The 19428-nt window shown below is 39.4% G+C and overlaps 1 protein-coding gene across 3 annotated transcripts in view; it reads right to left on the minus strand.

Annotated features, from left to right (window-relative positions):
- Positions 1-117: 117 nt before the first annotated feature.
- Positions 118-19428, minus strand: part of ppp1r9a (protein phosphatase 1 regulatory subunit 9A) — a 46232-nt gene continuing 26921 nt past the window's right edge. Inside the window, exons 6-20 of one of the 3 annotated variants that reach the window (XM_022747448.1) lie at positions 16573-16725; positions 14040-14093; positions 13001-13230; positions 11202-11298; positions 9775-9910; positions 8026-8114; positions 7034-7196; positions 6779-6848; positions 6240-6299; positions 5959-6007; positions 5743-5787; positions 4304-4423; positions 3721-3744; positions 3183-3365; positions 118-2834 (exon numbers count right to left, since the gene is read on the minus strand). In XM_022747448.1, the coding sequence (XP_022603169.1) occupies positions 2652-2834; positions 3183-3365; positions 3721-3744; positions 4304-4423; positions 5743-5787; positions 5959-6007; positions 6240-6299; positions 6779-6848; positions 7034-7196; positions 8026-8114; positions 9775-9910; positions 11202-11298; positions 13001-13230; positions 14040-14093; positions 16573-16725 (1656 nt within the window). In that variant the 3' untranslated portion in view covers positions 118-2651. The remainder of the gene's footprint in view (positions 2835-3182; positions 3366-3720; positions 3745-4303; positions 4424-5742; positions 5788-5958; positions 6008-6239; positions 6300-6778; positions 6849-7033; positions 7197-8025; positions 8115-9774; positions 9911-11201; positions 11299-13000; positions 13231-14039; positions 14094-16572; positions 16726-19428) is intronic. The other 2 variants (XM_022747451.1, XM_022747450.1) reach the window with 2 other exon arrangements.

Below are 19428 nucleotides of genomic sequence, written 5' to 3' on the forward strand. Positions count from 1 at the left end.
GCTGTATGGGATACAGATTCTGTCTCTGGCTTATACAACTATGTAGGGGAATTCATACGAAAGATGAAAAACAGAAGAAACGAAAACAAGCTCTGGACAGTGACTGCACATTTTATTCAGTGTGACAGGTAGCTGCCCTTTCAAACTTTTCAGAATGCGAAAAAAGAGAGCAAGGTAATGACAAACAAAGGAGGAGGAGAATAAGCACAGCTTTTTAAAAGAGTGAAAGCACGGCTAGCAGTTGGTGATTATCTTTTTGCTCTCTACATACATGAAAGACAAACCCTTCCAGATAAGACTCAAAACGTCGCAAGGAGCACCAGGGTCTCATCCATACGTTGGTGTCATCATGCCAGGCAAGCTCACTCAAGCACATAGAAAAGATCTGGAATCACATTTCGGCTCAGGTCTGACCTTGTAGCCACCTCAACCCTCCGACAAACTGTGTACACACACTGACACAATAGAAAACAAGGCTTCTTTAGGATTCTTACAGCATATTGCTCTCAGTGTTTTTACTATACATACAAAAGAGTCAAAAGAGTGCAGTCTGCTGACTGACTTAACGGGGTGGGGTGGGGGGTATTCACAGAAAGGTTCAAGTGTTACAAAATATTTCATAAGAATACATCATGAGCAGTTTATTGGAGTAACACTGGAGCAGCACTATGGTTGTATTAGAGGAAAACCACAAGCACAATGGGGGAGTATTACTGTGTTTCCTTTTTGCTTTGCATGTCCAAACCTTCCTTCATTTGATAACAACCATTTAAATCTTTAAATCATTTTTAATTAACAGTTTTCATGATGTTTTGGCAAAAGGAAGTAATCATACAATTCTGGATAAATCATTATTAGGTGTTAATAATACTCTTATTTTGTATAAGTTATCATAAACAAGTCAGTTTCTTCGTTAAATACAGAAATAAATAAATAATAACATTAACAGATCAGTCTTACTGTTGCATTGCATGGCGGGATCTGTAACCCCAACTGTTCCTCCTGTTCTTAACCTGTTACCAGTACACCAGGCAGGGCCCTTAAGACAAGAGGGAGTATTACTAAAGCTGCCTTCTTTTCTATCACGGTGAAACTGGTGTCTGTATATTTATTGTAAACCTACGCAATGATTCCTGGGAATGATAAAGAAGTAACACAGGGAACATGTCTCTCATAGAGCTTCATAATCCTAAAACAAAAACTGCATAAAGTACATAAGTCAAAATCAGTTTAAAAGGTGTAGTTTTCATCTAACAAGTAAATCAATTTTTTTTTTTTAAATCCTACTGAACCAGTTTCATAAGAAAATTAAAACTATATTTCATCTATCAGGTGCAATTTCCAGTGTAACATCAGTAGTATCAGGTAATCTTTAAGACAATTTCTGCACCTCCTGCATCTGTCCTCGATCACAGAGACGAACCACGTATATGGCAGCATTCCTAAATATTATTAAGAATATTCCAGAGTAATTTGCATGGTGAGCTTGACTTCTTCTGAAAAAATAAAATGACAATCAGGAATGGATGACTCAGTTTAGTCTACTGTATGTGTTTCAACACTCACACAGAAGCGGGTAGAGATCAGAAAAATTCTACTACTCTAGAATTTCTAAAGGCAGCGGCGGGGTATTACTTTGTTATCGAGACAATATAAAAAGAGGTCAAAAGCAGGTTACAAGCAGAGTCAAAGCAACATTATGCATATAAGCAGGAAGTTTCTTTTCATCATATTGTTTTGTTTGTTTGTTTTTATGGTACGGGTTAGGTAAGTTACAAATTTCATGATTACATTGTACCTGAAGTCTCCATTAGAACCAGTCCAATGAGCACAGCATGTCCTTGTTATTCATACCTTGAGAACTGCTTTAGTAATGTTACATGTATACTGCACGGAGCACTGGACGAGCCAGTGCAGAGGTTAAATTTACAGTGCTTGCACTTCCAGTGTTCTTGCAAATGCTGAGAGAGTTTGTTCCTCTCTGTGAAACTTGGTTCCCAGTTCAGTTCCTATTGGACAGTTCCAGTGTTGTCTTGGTCAGTAGTGAAAATAAGCAGCATGGGGACACCCAGTGGTGGGAGATGAGTACTGCCTGACCTGTATGTGCTTCAAAGCAATAGAGATTCCACTGATCAATGTATCTGAACAGTATACACATAAATCTATCAAAATGGCACATCAGAGATATTTGTATCTGTATTTATCATTGTATATGTACATGGTCATTGTGTCTAAAGGTGTTGTGATGGATACTGCAGATGGCTCTGAGGATGATATGGGATGAGAATGAAATGAGTTTAGCACAGACTTACTCTGAATATGAATAAATAAACCCAATTTACAAGCTATAAACAGCAAAATAAATAGAACCTAGTAAATTCTTAAGTGGCTAAAACACAGGATAGGTGTAAAACTAGGCAAATGAAGGGGCAGCATCCTATTATCCAACTGCTCATTTTGGTTTAATTTGCTTGGTGAAAAAGTCACTCAACAATCTCTGACAGTTTGGGGTGGAGCTCCACCACTGAGAACTACTGAACTACTGAGTAGGCGTCCCTCAGGGTTCATTTGCGGGGCCTACTGACGTTCTGTTCCTCGATGCTACTTGTTGTGGTGCTACAGTAAAGCAGGAGGTGATCTAACGATTCGCTTCACTCTGCTGCGCCTTCTTTGCGCCCCTCTTTCTGCTGCTGCTCCAGCTCTCTTTTCCGTATCTTCTCGCGCTGTTTCTCCACCTTCTCACGGTTCCTCTTGGCCTTCTCCATCAGAACTTTAAGGTCTTTGATCTTTTTCTTAATCACGGCACGGTCCTGCGAAGAAGTGACTCCAAGGGCCTGAAACAAAAGAATGTGCATAAGCATCCTGCTTCTTTGGTCTATTTATCTGTTTAGATAACATTATAACTTGAGGGATGCTAGATTTTAAAAAATTCTGTTACAATATATCTGCAGATTCAATTATTTTTACATTAACACGTAACATAAACAAACATTTTTGAAACAATCCAATTAGGGCTGTCACCATATCAGATTTTAAATCTACGAATTCATGATAACAAAATTATTAACCATAATGTATACTAATACCAATATACTATATCTATATCTGCAGGCTCTAACTTATCTGTATGTGACTACAATATATGCACAATATATGTATAAAAACATGAGGTTTTAACCTACCTTTAGCTCAGTGCTACCCAGCTGTAGCAGCTGTTCTCCATCTATGTTTTTGGCAGTGAATTCTGGGATATGGTGTTCTAAGTTGAGGCCCATGAGCCAGTGGGCCACTTGCTGGGAGGTCCACTCTGTAATGGTGCGGTTCTGCCACTGATACTGCTTCGAAAACTGTCCCTCATCTAGGATCTGAAAAAATATAACAAAGAGAAAAAGAAAGCCCCAGATGAGATGCACAAATCTCCAATTCTAACATACATCACTGCACTGAAAGTATATCTTCTACAGAAAAGAGTGAATAATGACTTGACCATAAAAAATGTATAAAGTGGAAAAAAGAATAAGAAACATTAATTATTTGGGACATGAAAAAAAAAAAAGAAACATTAATTTTTTGGGACATGCAAAAAAAAAAAGAAACATAACTATGAATTGTGTTGGAATGAAATATGAACACATGGCTTATACTCAACACACACATACACCACAAGACACACTTTCAGTAAAACACATGTCCCCTGTAGGCTTGCAGCCTCAGTCTCACCTCATCATCTATCATATCCAGACTCTGAATGTGGCGGCATAGAAAACAACAGAAAATGACTGGGTTGTTAACAGAGCAGCAACAAAATGGCTTCCAGCAGCCGAAAACAACATTTGAATACAATGAGCCTAAACCGGTGCACTGATTTTAGCTTGTTTGTTATCTGCAAGAAGGATATGAGAGAAGCAGCTCCCTCCCTGTAGAGAATAGAGGATGTTTTTTTTCTGTCAGAGTTATCTATAAAAATGATAAATGGGGGCAGCGACACAAATAATAAAGACTAATATTTTTTTTAACTTCATATGAATAAACAGATGCAATGTAGGAGCAAATTTCTTTGTTTTTCAGATGTTCTTCTTGTTTGTATTTACATGTAAATTTACTAAAATACAAATATACTGACAGGTGCCTACATTTTTACAAAGCTGGGGTCTATATTTCTATGTGAACTGACAAATTACTTTTCCTAAGTAATCACTCTGAAAGCTTTTGTTTAGGGTTTGTACTTTTGATGTGGTTCAACTAAATCAATCTCATGTTGATTCTGTATCTGTATGTTGATACTGTAAGATTGTACATGGACCTCGTCTGAGGAAAGCACCAGGGTGTGTGAGCGTCCTGACATCTTGGCTTCACTCAGCAGACCGCTGATCTCCACTGAGCTGCTGCTGCTGGCGCTCAGATCATCATTCAAAGTGGGTGCCTAAAAAAAAAAAATCAAAAACACACTTCTAAGACTTGCGGTGAAACCCAACTGGCTCTGAGGCTGAATTTAGTTGATTAGTTGGAGCGCTTTTCTCTCATTGATGTTTCTGTGAAGTGTTATTGATTAAAAGCGACATGACGCTGCATTAGTATGTTGATGCTGTAAATTTAATCAAGCAGGAGTTATTAAATCTATTTCTTAAACAGACGGATTAGATGAGGAGCGAATGAATCGAGAAATTGAAGGGCTTTTCCTCTCAGCACATACCAGAATGACTGATGTGCCTCATCTTAACATTTGAAAGTCAATAGAAACTACAGTAGACTAATATATTTAAGCTGTTTGATAGACTGCAGGAGGACAGGGATGTGCACATCCCTCATTTTTCAGCTGTTCCATTACAGCACAAACTGTAAATGTGATTAGTGGTGAGGAATGATGTAGCTGGATGCTTTCCAATTCCAAAAATCTGTCTCTCTCTCTCTCTCTTTGTCCTTGTGAGTGTGAGATAGTGTGGACATTCAGGGAATTACATTAAGATCCAAGACCTGTGCTCAAACAGCAAGAGACAAGCTGCTGCTTAGAAATACAGACTATCAGGAGGAAAGAAGCATGTGCAACACTTGCTCTGTAGAAAACTATGGCTGCGTGTCTTCAGCTTCAGATTCAGCTTCCTTTGTTGAATCTTTACTTTAATGCCCCACATAACTATTAAAGGGCATAAATTGTGCATTGATTTATCTTCTGATGTGCGCTCATCTTAAGCTGAGAACAAGTCCACGGAGAGAAAAAAAAAAGGACTGGATTGGTGCAGGATCAAAAATAATCTCCTTCTTAATCCTAAAGTAACCACATCTGATATTACACAGGATTATAAAACAGTTCATGCAAGTTCCTACCCTGCAACAAATGCCCATGTTAACAGCTTTAATCTTATTGAATTAGTATGACATTTAACTGATTCAACATGCCTTATGAAACAAGCTGATTTGCACTGGGGACACTAAGGAACTGATTTTTCAAAAAAAAAAAAAAAAAGGAATTTAATACTATAATATAAAACAGATCACATGATTACTAAAATGGACATTTTTTGCAGTGTGGCTTCGGACACAGCTAAGATTATAAAAGATATTTAGGATCATGTCAGTCTACTCATTGATTTTCCTGCAATTATTAATGCAATTATGCATTTCTGTGCTTGTGCCACTACAATTCCCTTTGCTACTAAACCCTGTTTACCTCTTAGAGTAGCAACACATACCCATTTCAGTGGATTGAGGTATAATTGAACAAAACACAAAAGAATACAATACCAAGTAATATGAATAGGAGAAGAAGTGGGGCCATGGGAGGGAGGTCTGTTCAACAGAAATAACACAATATATCAAAACTAAAGGGTGTACCACAGGAAAACCTGTCATTAAACTTACAGTATGTAAGTATAAGGATATACCTGCTCTGACCGGACTTATAATTATTATCATTGAATCATTATTTGTTCAGTCTACCAGTTACCAAACTTCTTTTACCTTGTCCTTGTGTTTCTCTGGACTGTCCTCAGCTGATGGCTCTGTGGAACTGGAAGAGAGACAGAGAGAGAAACGGAGGGAGGAAGATATGCAACAGAGGTCGGTGATAGATGATTACTGTACCACACTTTGATAAACAGCTCCTGAATCAGCAATCATGGAGGAACAGGTACATCAGAAAATCTGCTCTAGAACACTGTCCTACAGTTTAGTGTTCATTCACTGGAGCCAGACAAGCAAAAGGAAAACAGCACTGTGACTCCGACACAATCATTATTTACCTGTTTCCAGGTGAGGCTCTGGGATCTGTGTCCTTCGCTTTGGTTTTCCTGAGGGAGGACCTGAATGAAAAGTAAAAAGTAAAAGTAAAATATGTGAAGCAGGCTTTGATTGTAATGGAATAGTGTTCAGTCTTTTATGTGCTTTGCTAACCACAGACGTTTAATAACAACTAATGCATTGTTAAATAAATGTCAGACTAGTTACTCAGTATTCATGTACTTAACATGGTATGTAAGTATGCCTCCCATCGCCTTCAGTTTTATTTTCTCATCACTGGTACCGCACTTAGCATCAGCCTAAGTTTTAAAACAAAGCACCTCTCATGAATTATATGGCTCCAACCTTCTCTCATACTGTGTTTGCACAGATAATATGTAGAGAAAACACTTGAAATCATTTCAAAATCTCTTAAATCCCATTTGGCCTTGTGCCTGATGATCATCTATCAGCTTCTTCCTACTACAATTCCCTCAACAATGTATGATGGATTGATGTGCTCAAAAAAGATAATATGGCACTCCACTGTTTGTTGTCTTACCCAGGGTCCAGAGCTTGTCTGTGCTCTTCCAGGCTGTGAGAAGGGCTCCACATTGCAGGGGTCTGAGAACCTGTGATCACAAACACCCAACAATGAGATTACTCCTACTTCAATTAATGGGCATACATAAATAAATATCAGAAAAGGAATATGATAATGAGAGTCATGTGATAGATACAGATGGATAGTATATATAGTTACAGATGCATTAAGTGACCATTTGAAAATTTATAATGAGGGTCCAGGTGTACTAACCATCCTGGAGGACTCCTGTGGTGGACGGTGGGTGCAGTGTTCGTCTGGGGGAGCCTTCTGCACTGCCGGGAGCTGTGAGCACCACAGCTCCTCCATCACAAGAGGCCACGCTACGGATCGAACCAGAGCAACTGTGAGCTGGACTTCGATGTCCCTCTGATACCTGAAGACAGATGTAAACAATAAAAAAAAAAGTGGGAAAGAAAGATGAAGTCAGTGGAAGAGGAGAAGGGAGGCCAGAAAGGAAAGTGAGATGAGAGAGAAATGTAAGAGAGGAAAGGCAGAGAAAGAGAATTAAAATGAAAAATTAAAAGACAAGAAAGCAAAGGCTCAGAAGTGGTCCCACAAAAAAGAAGAATAAAGTGCAATCAAAGGAAAACTGATCTGAGCAGCCAGTACTGCAGACTAATCTGAAAGAAGTCACTTGACATACTTTCACCATTTCTAATTCCTTGCCCTCTTTTCCCCTGGAAGCCTCACACTGCCCCGTTTCTGTGTTCCTGCCAATTCTCATCCGATTCTCGAGCTGTTTATCCAATCCGAACTCATTCCTGCTCGAGCTGAGTTAAGGGACAGCATTAGCCAGACGAGGGCCTTTCGTCCAGAAAAAGACTGTGGCTGTTATTATCACACTGGGAGAGACAATAAGTTGTGACAGCGCCACAGACTCAATTAGTGCCGCGGAGCAACACACAGCAATTAATCCATTGAAGGAATAAAGTGGAATGGACAGGGGTTAAAGACACACAAACACACTGATGGACACACACACACAGTAATTAGACACCCTGTGGTGAAATTAAGGGCATATTAAATGTAAGTGTAGTCTAATGAGAATAATGGAGCTTGTTTTATTAGAAAAATCACATGAATCCAAATCACATCTGGCTGACATTTGAACAGATGTTGTTAGGCAGGAAGTCTGTTGTATATTAAAGCTTCACTGAATAAAAGAAAAAAATGTGCAGATGTGTGTGTGTTTTGATACAAACCTCTCCCTCTGTAGAGCTGATGCTGTCACGGGTGACTCCTCTGTAACTCTTCTTTTTGCTGGGTGAGTGGGGAGAGCCCTCCCTCAGGTCTAGAGTTACACACACACACACACACACACACACACACACACACACACACACAAACTGTGATTTAGGTTGACATGGTAAAAAAATTCACTGTGTGATGCAAATGTTCATCAATTATGTGCATGTTTTTTTTTTTTTTTTGTTCCATCCCTTATTTTTAGGCACTTTATTTGGCCAGAGCCCCGTGTTGACACCTCCCATTGAATACCTCTATTAAAAAAACATCAGCTCAGATTAAATATCAAGTCTTCCTCCAAAAGTAACACTATTAATTAGGCAGGCAATCATCATGTTTCTGCTTATTCCTTGAGTGTACAGGGAAACGCTGTCAGATGAGACAAATTTGAAAAAGATCATTTCAGCAGATCCTGTCTTCTCCTCCCACATACTCTCTCTCCTTCATATCCCGTTCCAGCCGTCTCCCTCCACCCCACCCCCACCACTCTTCTTTTTAATATTGCATAATGGGCTGCGTCACTCGGATCAGTGCAGATCCAAACACTCTGTTATCCCGTCTGCACTGTGCAGTTTCAGATATGGCACTTCTCTGTGCAGTCTCTGCTCTGACAGATGCAGCCACTGAAATAAAGCCACCGGAGCTTAAAAAGACCAGAGGAGAACAAAGCCAGACAGATGTGCTGAAAAGGGATAGCTTGTTTGTTTTTGTGTGCCGAAGAACAGAGTGAAATGCGGGACAGAGGTGAAAGTTCGTGTGAAGGTTAAGGCAGTGGGAGGGAGGAGGATTTACGTGTAAGAAAAGCAGGAATTGCACTATGTGTCTGAGTTTGTTTACAGTGTGGAACAAGACAGTCCTGTCTTTTCAATGTCCTTCACTGGGCAAGACAGGTCAATAAACTGCAGGGGCTAACAAAAATGGTTATGGCAGTGTTGTTGAGGTGTATTATGGGTCAACGTAAGGACAAACAACTTCTCTAGGTCCATAGTTTATTTATACAATCAGAAATTTGGGGAAAAGTTTATTCACAACCATATTCTCTGACATAAATTTGAGGGGATGTAGATGTCATGCTCACGTCATCTCTTACTCTCCTGTTTGAGAATTCACCCTATTCATTAGGGAATATGTTTGTTCACTCTCTTGCTCAAAGTTCGATGGAAAGATCGATACCGCTCTCCATTCAATAGGAAGCTGGAGCCAGGAGGCAGTTAGCCTAGCTTAGCACAAAGACTGAAAACAGGAGAAAACAGCAAGCCTGGCTGTGTTGATAAAACAAATCAACATACAAGCACCTCTAAAGCTCTACAATTCACAGGTTATGTTTTGTTTGTTCAATCCCCCCAAATAAACAACATAAAAAGACAACAAGTGGAGACTCCAGGGAGTCACTGCACCCACCCAAGAAATAGTTCAGCAAAAAAAAAAAACAGAAAAAACACAAAACAAAACTGTTTATACACTTTGGATTTTGTACAGATTAAACGACAGAGATACAACATTAGCAGCTTTAGTGGTGTTGGTAGGCAGATTTTGTTACTTCTGGACAGAGCCAAGCTAGCTATTTTCACCTGTTGAATGGATAGACAGGAGAGTGGTATTGATTCTCTCATCTAACTCTTAGCAAGAGAGTGAATAAGCATATTTCCCAAACTATTCCTTTATATCAGAAATATCATCATAATGACCCTCTCAGAGAAACAGACCTCTGGCTGGTGCTGCAGACCTGACAGGGCTGTGTTGCTGAGCGCTGAGCCTCTCAGCACTGTTGCTGTTGTTGTTGTTGACCTGGATGCCGTTCTGCTTCATCAGCTGCATTAGCTCGGACTCTAATGCTGCAATCTGTAGTGGGAGAGGAACCAATCAATGTTAATCAGGCGAAGGCATTTACCTGTCAAAACAGCTGCTTTAAAGCATTGATACATTTTGTTTTGAAACATGACTGGATGATCTTTAGTGCGATGCCCACGACCCAGCTCTCATGGGGAGGGGCTGAGTCGAAAAATACTAACATTTGGATTGCAAGAGGAAAGAGAACATGGCATAATGTAAGTTCTACTAAGAGATGTATAGTAATAGTAATAACTAGAATGGCACACAGTAGAGTGCATAGCTACGCCAAGGCCAAACAATCCTACACATGAAGGAAAGTGTTAAAAAAAAACCCTTTAATCAAATCCACACCCAAAATTACTGGGTTCTTCCTTGGCCCATGTCCCATCCAAGTTTGGTGCAAATCAGTTCAGCACTTTTTGCTGAAAAATAAACAGACATGAGTAAAAACATAACACCTGATAATATCAGTAAGATTTATCAGGTGTAAGCAGCTGCAATAGTTTTCATTAATGTTGAAAATAAAAATTAAACTTTTCATGGCTACTGGGTTTTGACTGATTTAAATGAATAAAACTTGGTTTGATCGTCAGAAACTTGACTTGTGACTTGTTTGATCTGAGCAATGACTTTGTCTGTTTGATTCTCACGACAGTAACTTGGCACATGCTTGAAACCTGAAGGTTAAGACTTGAGACTTGCTTGTTACTTGCATATGTGTGACTTACTCCCACCTGTGCCATTCACCCTGTACAGTGCAGTGCAGTAGGAGAATGAGTGTTGAGTGTGGAGAATAATAGCAGGGGACAGTCAAGTTGACTACCCATTCAACTGTGGGGCATGGCCTGAGACTTGTGCAGAAAACAACACAACTGTCATGTTTTAAGACTAGGAAGGCAGAAAATCAGTTGACAGCAGAACGAACCACAGGCCCCTGGACACCAAGTCCATCTGCTGTCACTGTCCAGGGAGGAGAAAAGCCTTTTTATATGCGGCAGAAAAAAGCACAGATAGTCTTCTAGAGGGAAAACAGCAATGATGGAGTGCTGCTACTGATCTTTTTTTCACAATTTTGATTGATATGAGAAGAGCTAAACCCCAACAATCCTATTGATCATCAAGCACAGAAAAGACCCACATTGGTTATCAGTTTATTTTCACTTCAGGGATTTCTATTTTGTTCAGAGGCCAACATGCTGAATCTTGCAAGACACAGACAGAACAGCTAAGCAGCAGAGAGGTATACAGTTAGGACAGAGATGAAAGATGGAAAGCGTGAGATTAAAAAGAGCTGATTTACCCTGACTTGCAGCCCCTGGATCTCAGCCAGGTGAGCTTTCTCAGCCTCCTCCAGCCGCCTCCTCTCTGCATCCTCCTTCTGGATAAACTCCACCTCTCTGGAGGGAAAAGAGGGAGGAGAGTGCTGAGTAGGTGTGTGATACAACAGGAAAACAGGAAAACAGGAAAACAGGAAAACAGGATGCATTTGTGTGAGCATGTGTTGCCATGTGTGACTGGGCCTGTCCCTCGCTCAACTGTAGAAATAAGGCCGAGGCTGTTTTAGGATGTCAGCGTGACTCATTTTACTCTGACCCCTCTCACAGTGAACACACACACGCACACCACGCACACCATACACACACATACATACAACACATATCGACACCCCAAAAAAAGCACACATACAAACACATCCCTAAGAATATGAGATGCTGCCTGCTTTGCCCTCGGTCTGGGAGCTCGCTGTCTCTCCTGTGCGGCTCAGTCTTCTACTTTAAGATAAGCACTGAGAGTTTGTTTCATTAGTTAGCTTCCATTTTGCCTACAGGACCAGAGCCAATTAGAGGCAGTCAGACTAGGGCTGAGCAGGAGAGGTTGTGATGGGACTGACCAAAGAGATCAACGCACTGAAAAGCAGGAGAGCTGCGCTGCATTAGAATAAGAAACTCAGCTTTTACTGTTGAAACGGGATAAGACTTGGGCTATGAAAAGAGCCACGCTCTGCCTCACAGATGGAAATGCAGCAGATATTTCTCTTTTTTTTTTTTCACTGAGGCAAGAGAGGGCCGCTGTAAAAGGAATAATGAAGGAATTCATCGAAAATTATTTATGAATACGTACATTTAATGGCAGGATTCAAGCAATGACCTCATTTAGGAAATGGTTCAAGTGTTGGAGTTACAATAGATGTGCAAATGATGTTTCACTCTAAGTGGTTCAGTAAGCAGAAGTTTCTGACTGCATTATGCTGCACTCAACTATGGCAACAGACTGGTCTGGACTGAAAGACACAGAACTTTATGGAGCTGACAAGACAATTTACAAAGCTTTAACATTGTTTTGAAGTAATTAATGAGTTTCACCAGTCTTTCTCTTTAGATCAAAGCCACCATGTGTAGGACTTTTTGATTTTATCATCCCACTGTGGCTGAATCAAAAAAACACACTGGCAGACTGAAATGCATGTGACCCCACAAACGCACAAATCCGACCCGGAGACCCCGGAAGTCAATGGGCTAAAAGCAACACATAGACTGCACCAATTCTGACTGGGATTGTCTCATGTTACTATGACCAAAATTGAATTCTATCTGAATAACTTGAAAGATTTTATAATGACCTGAACATTAAACACACAGGAGCTTAAATTCTTTTAATGGGTGATGAATGATGATTCAAATAATTTTGATCAAATCAAATGATTATTTTTTTATTTTTATTTTTATTAATTATATTCTTATTTCTTAAATTGCTTCTGTTTGATATGTTTGATACATCAGTGGTACAAAAAGAACGGTCTGGAGCTTTCTCTGGTCTTTGTCCCAAACACAATGAGGAAGGGAATTAGAGAAATTAGGAGAATTCAGGATCAGTTTTAGTCTCTTATCTTATTTTTATAATCTCAACCATCTTGGTACCTTACGTGTAGCATAGACATGAACATTTTGAAACTGAATCAACATCAAGCATGTAGTGGTGATCCTAGGCCTAACTGGGTATCTTGCTCCACCTTCTACATTAGGTCATAGTCAGCATACATTCCTCCGTCAATCCCTGATCACAGTCTAGGATGACCAATGTAACCCAGGCTTCACTTACTTCTGCTGGAAGTCTTTGATGAGTTTCTTGGCTTTGTTGTACTTCTTCTCCAGAGCCTGGTACTGGGCCTGGGCCTCCTTCAGGTGTTCGTTGACGGTGTGGCAGAGGGTCTGCGCCTCGATCCAGTAGCTCTCCAGCTTCAACATCCTCTCCTTGTTCTCCTCGATGCTGGCCTTCAGCTGGCTCTTCTCCTTCTCCCAGCGCTGCTTCTCCCTCTCCACTGATGCCAACTGGAAGTGGGCAAAAATGATTTTATTTACAAAATGGGAACTTTGAGTAGGATTGTAAATTTAACTAATAGTGCATAAGGACTCCTAGATTATGTTTTTTTAATTTTCAAAAGGATCTCATGTTTTGGAATAAACAATATCACATGTTACCAGATATAACCATATGGTATGGTTAATACCAAAACAAATCCAGATTTTAAAAACTCACAAAGCTGGACAAAGAAAAAAGTTTCACAAAGGCTCTTTTTAGAGCAAAGGTTTTCTTCCAGACCACAAATTCATTATTTTATTTTTCTGTACAAGTGGACCCATCATTACCCCTAAAAAAAGCATTTTAGGCACCACTTGATTTAATCATATCGACTGATGACACATTAATTTGGAAATTAATCAAATTAGGCCATTAACATTTGACAGAGCATATAAATTATACACTTCAGATGTGTAAGTAGGCACAAAGAGCAATAATCTGCAACACTACTAGGTCTTTCTAAAGACACACAACATTAAGAGGAAAACTAAAAGACACAATACTGAAATATACATGCACAAGGCATCTATTGCTTTATTTTGAAAGATATCTCAGATTAGTAGACACCTATTTGAGTAAAAACAGGTTCTTTAATAGGTGTGTTTTTGTGATATAATCTGCTACCTACCCCTGAAGCTTTCCCATCCAAGTATGAAACCCTGCTCCTCCGCTATCCTGACAACAGTTACACATCCTTTCACAAATTGTTTGAACTCTGACAAACTTCTGTCGGTTGCACTCCCCACTAGCACCCGCCCTGCCAGTTTTAATCGCTTACCTTGTTTTTAAGCTTCTGGATCTCGGCCTCGGTCACTGTGTGTTTGATCTGGAGCTGTTAAGAGAAAAGAGAAGATAGGGGAGAAAAGAGAGGGCGGTCAGATAATCAAATGCATGGCTGCGCAGGCTCTCTCTGCTGTCGATATAGTGTGACGGACGGAGGCAGCCAACCCTGTCCTCCCCTGACAGCATCCCAGCTACAGCATTGACATGCACTCTCAGAGGAGAGGCAAGGAGAGGCAAGTGATAGGGGTAGATAAATCGCTAAATAGTTTTAAAAAGTCATTAGCATAGCAATAAATCTAGAAAATTCATACTTTTTTTTCATTAAAAAATGTTGCTTTTTTTCCAGTGTAGCATCTAAAACTGTTCCTTAAAATCTAGAGAGTATTTTCTGAAGTGTAACTTCTCAGATGGAAAGAGAGACGGACTTGGAGAGAGACGACAAAGGAGTTATGGATGGAAGTTGAGATGAGCAGTCATTTCGAGGCAGACACAGAGAGGGGGTGCGATGATGAAAGAGCAGAAATAAAAAAAAAGAAGAGGAGATGAAGAGAAAGAACTGGATATGGAACAAGAGATGCAAAAATGGGATCAAATGAGAGCCCTAGTTGGTAAAATGGAGAAAAGGAAGAGGAGTGATAATGGGAGCTGAGGGAAAGTTTTGAAGTGTCACAATACTAACAATGTTCATACTTTCTTTTGTCATTTGAAGCTGGAGTTTTTTTTTCACCTTAAAGAATTGGTTCACAAGTTTTCAAGTCAGGTGCCCATATGTACATTCAAACAGCTCAGTATGGGAGCATTGTCTGGGGAATGAAATAGAGGGAATTCTGTCCTATAAAGACTGTTGTGGATATATTTGGAAGATAACCACCTGATTTAACAAACTCAGATCGCTGAAGCCTCATATTAACCTCATAAACTGGAATACATTTTGTCCCCATCCCTTATATTGGAGGAGTATGAACAGTATGAACAGGAGGGATGATTTTACAGCAAGCAAAAACTGTTTCAATGCACATATGGGAATGTGAGTTATGTTTTAAGAAAGATTTTGAAAAGATGTTAACCTCTCCTTTAAATAGCACTTGAGTGAATTTACATACAACAAAACAAAGCAACACAGCCTGTATCTGCTTGTTGCAACACTTAATTGAAGCTTTATGGTGCTTAAACTGAGAGTTATAATCTAATATTCTAGATGCATTGGCATTAATTAAAAACACATTTCTTCATAGATCAGCAGAGCATATTAGGTATTTTTGCTTATCTTGACTTAGACAAACATTCAGTCACGCAGCTGGCTTTTGTTGCGTCTGCCAGGTTATGGAGATGAAGCAATGAGTCAAGAGTGGATTTCAAATTTGGTCAAATATTATTAAAATATACACAGAACCAAAATTCTAAACTTACAATTCAGTGCATGTCATGATGCCTGATGATTATACTAAGATCATCTTACTGCTCAACATCTGTGCTAATGAGCAGACTGAAAGACTGGGATTTGGAGAATAATATTTAAAAAAGGACATTAAGAGATGAATTTGTAAGCTTAAGAGATATTTGCTTGCTCAAACAGATGCTTTAAACCTTTCCCTTTCCACTTCTGCAGCTACAAGAACAATTAATATCATCTCATTGCTTAAAAGGCTTATTCCCCAGCTGCATGACTTCTTTTCTCCTTGGGGTGTGTAAGACAGCAGAGACAGCCAAGAGGAGTTGCCCTTTAAACAAGAAAGGTAAAAGCTACACTTTGGGGTGAGAGAGGTCAAGATTCAGAGAAAATGGAACAAATGCATACATGCTGACACCAGGGATTACATTATGGTTTCACTCGATATCCCCTGCGGTGCCTGCAGTGTAGCTGAAGCCATTTGTTAAATGTGTCATACAGCTATTGTGGCATTCTACAGAAAGTGTTGCGGTGCCAACAGTGCTGGACTGTTTAATCAATATTACTAGCTTCGCGGCAGCCTAAAAAGCATAAATGACTTAACAGACAGTGAATCCATTTTCCGTTTTTATAGCTGTAATATTAAGGTGAGCTCATTGTTAGTGATGGTAGCAAAGGTGGAGCAAAAAGGGATTCTATTCTCAGAGGCCGATTGTGAGAAGAGTTGCTAAGATCAGGATACAAATCAATTCAAATACAAAATGTTTCAAATGTTAACTCTTTCCTTTTCCTTTGTGGGTTTTCACCAAACATGGGTAATTTGAGATGTAATGAGCATAGGTCTCACATTGCTTTTATCTTCATGCCTCTAATCATCCAGATAAGGAATTAGGGAAAACTCTGCCAGGTAAAGCAGGGGTGCCAGACTCTTTTGTGTTGGTGTCTTTTGTTGTTTAATTGAATTATATTTTTTGTGTAGCTAAGTTATTCGAGTGGGTGTGTGGGTATATTTGCAATTTATTCTTCAAAGCATTGACAGAGAAAAATGTAGTGGGCTCCCATCAGTTGTGTAATCTCTACTTTGGGATATTTACGAGTAAGGACTGATCTGTAGCTGAGGAAGTGTAGATGAGTTTACCTCTCTAAACTTCTGGTAGAGTTTAGTGGCGTCTAATTCCGAGGGAGACAAGATGTCTTCCGTCTCTGGCAAGTCAAACACCTCGATGCTCTTCTCTCCGCCTGCCACTGTTGTCCCCGTTTCCTCGTCATCTGTGGCGTACTCTCCTGTCTGCTTTAAGAGGAAATGTAAAGTCAGTACCAGATACACTTCATTCATACAGCAAAATGTAAGGATGTGAGTGATATCTACTTTCCCTTTAATCCTGCAGGCAAAATGGAGAATTTTACCTCCTAATTCAGAAGTAAAGATGGAAATGACATCCTTGCTGTTTTTTTTAATTTTTTTTTTTTTATGAAAATCTAAAATACTGAAAAGAAATCCTCAGTATACCATTATATATCAATATAACTGCTGATAAAATGTTTTGTTTTGGTTCCAGTTGTATATTGAGCAAGGTGATATGGCATTTCCAGCTGATGCGTTTGTTTGGTTTAGGAAAAAGTGGTACAACTTGGGAAATAGGTTAAACATTATTTTTATACTACAGCAGAGATACTTTTTTTTTATTCAGATGTTTATGATGGTCTTTGAGGTTTCTGGAAATAACTTCAGAATAACAGTAAGTGTTGTAAAATGACCTTTTACGTTTCTCAAAGATCAGGGGGTGTTTATTTTTTAGAGTCATCATGTGCTTTTCTTTGTGACTCAACTGTAATGGTAGTGGTAGTGCGTGAGAGACATAAACTAGGGCTCACTTTAGGCTCAGCCCTTCAGAATGATATAAAACAGCCCATGAAACATCTTTTATTAAAGACTTGGTGTTTTGACGTTTACACTTTTGACATTTGTACAATGATGAGACATCAAAATGTCAACCAGCAAGCCAGCACTTCCAACCAACTCATGAAGCTTTCTGTAACTTAAATAGCTAGCTAGCTATAGGTAATAAAATCAATCAGTGGCAGTTGTCAGGTTCAATCAGCAAAATTAACAGTTGCCAGCTAGAAATAAAATAAGGATGTTGCTTGTCTGTACTTCTGAAATCAAGGAACCATTGTTCCAAAAATTACTAAAAACTCCAAGCAGTAAATCTATCACTGTTGTTATTGAAGACTTAAAAGCTCAACGGGGGTAGGAACAGTATCTAAGGGGGTGGGGTTCAGGGAACTGTCTGCCTCATCCAGTAAAGCTAATAGCATTCACCCTTCAGGCTGCAAATCAGCCAGGCAGTCAGACAGCCAGCCATCCAAGTGCAGCATCCATTTGTTACCTCCTGCTTTCTTTCTCTGTCTTCTTTCATCTGTCTATCTCCCACCTCTCCTTAAAGTGGCATCAGTCAGAGAGCATCACATTGCTCTACCTGCTGAACATTGCTGGCACTACCAGAAACTTCATGTTCCCTTTTCCTCACGCCATCCTCTTTTTTCTTTCTTTTTTACATAACTAATGCTATTTTAATGCTACTGGTTATATAACATTTAGCTAACCCACTTAGTAGCCAAAAATTTTGTCAAAAATGAATTGGTCTGACAGCGTGCTTAGCCACAAGTGTCATTTCTATGAAAATAAATCATGAGATAAGTTATGCAGGCAAAATCTGAATGTCACTTTTTATTATTATGACACATTAGTCACCATCTTGCTTCAAGTGCGGAGAGGTTACAGGTCAAAACTAGTGAGGGCTGACCCCATAATGATGTCTTTAATGGAACTAATTCTGAATATTAGCAATATAACAACTTATTATTACAGCTTTAAAAGATTTAATATGGTTGAAATGGACAACATTTTGTGGTTTGACACTAATGCCGTCATTATGCTGCATGTATCCAAGGCAGTTTTTCTTTTCTCCGATTCTCAAAACACTGAATACTGAATGTTGGCATTGGCCATTAGGCATTGGATCTAAATGGATCGGCTGATTCAGTTTTTGGCTGATGACCAACAGAGCCTGATTTTTCCAGTGGAGCCACTCTATGAAAGCATCTCTGTCTCCCTCTAAGCATCATGCAAGCTTATCTTATTCGACTTTATTTATTCCTATCAATCATTCCAAGATGATCACGTTCCATGTATAAATTTTATCATCTACATCAAAGGTAAAAAGAAATAAATTGTTTTACAGTGTAGAGAATTAATGCATGTAATATTTATGATTCACTTGGCTCCAGATCTCTTTGACTCTGTATGTATCTATCTACAATTCTATCTTCCTGTTGTTATGTTAGTTAAACTTTCAGCCTTGATCTCTCACACATGTGCTACAAATACACACACACACTCTGTCTCATCCCTCTCATCATCTTGGCCTATATCCTCTCCACGTCTCTGTACTTCCCTCCATCTCTCTCCCTCCCAAGATAACTGTGCTCAGGCCTGATTTGACTGCATGCATGGTTGACAAAGAGTACTATTTCCATAATGGGCTTGTTTGTTGCCATGGTACCAGCATTAAGCATTAAGGTCCCATTTACTGAAGGTGGAGTTAACCATTGAACACATGGGAGGGCAGTCACCAATTTGCATATGATTAATGGATCACCTCCTACCACTTGCAAGAACAATCAGGAGGGAAAGGGACGATTTGAGGAGAAACCCTGCTGTTTAGAAGGTGTTCAGTGTGTGATGATCAGCACTATGAATGTCAAATATGGGTATGGTGTTGGCATAATTACCGACAGTCAGTGCTGGAGGAAGGGGCTGTGATTACTCTTGACTGGAGGGAGAGTGCACAGACGCCACTATGAGAGGCTTTGACTCGTTGACAGAATTGTATATATTGTATATGGATCTTTATATGTATGCAATACTGTTTTATTATTATTTCATTTTATTATTTGATTACCTAAAGTTGTATTTTAGGGCCGAATTGAT

The sequence above is a fragment of the Seriola dumerili genome, unplaced genomic scaffold (assembly GCF_002260705.1).
Source record: "Seriola dumerili isolate Sdu_G_001 unplaced genomic scaffold, Sdu_1.0 BDQW01000110.1, whole genome shotgun sequence".
NCBI lineage: Eukaryota > Metazoa > Chordata > Actinopteri > Carangiformes > Carangidae > Seriola > Seriola dumerili.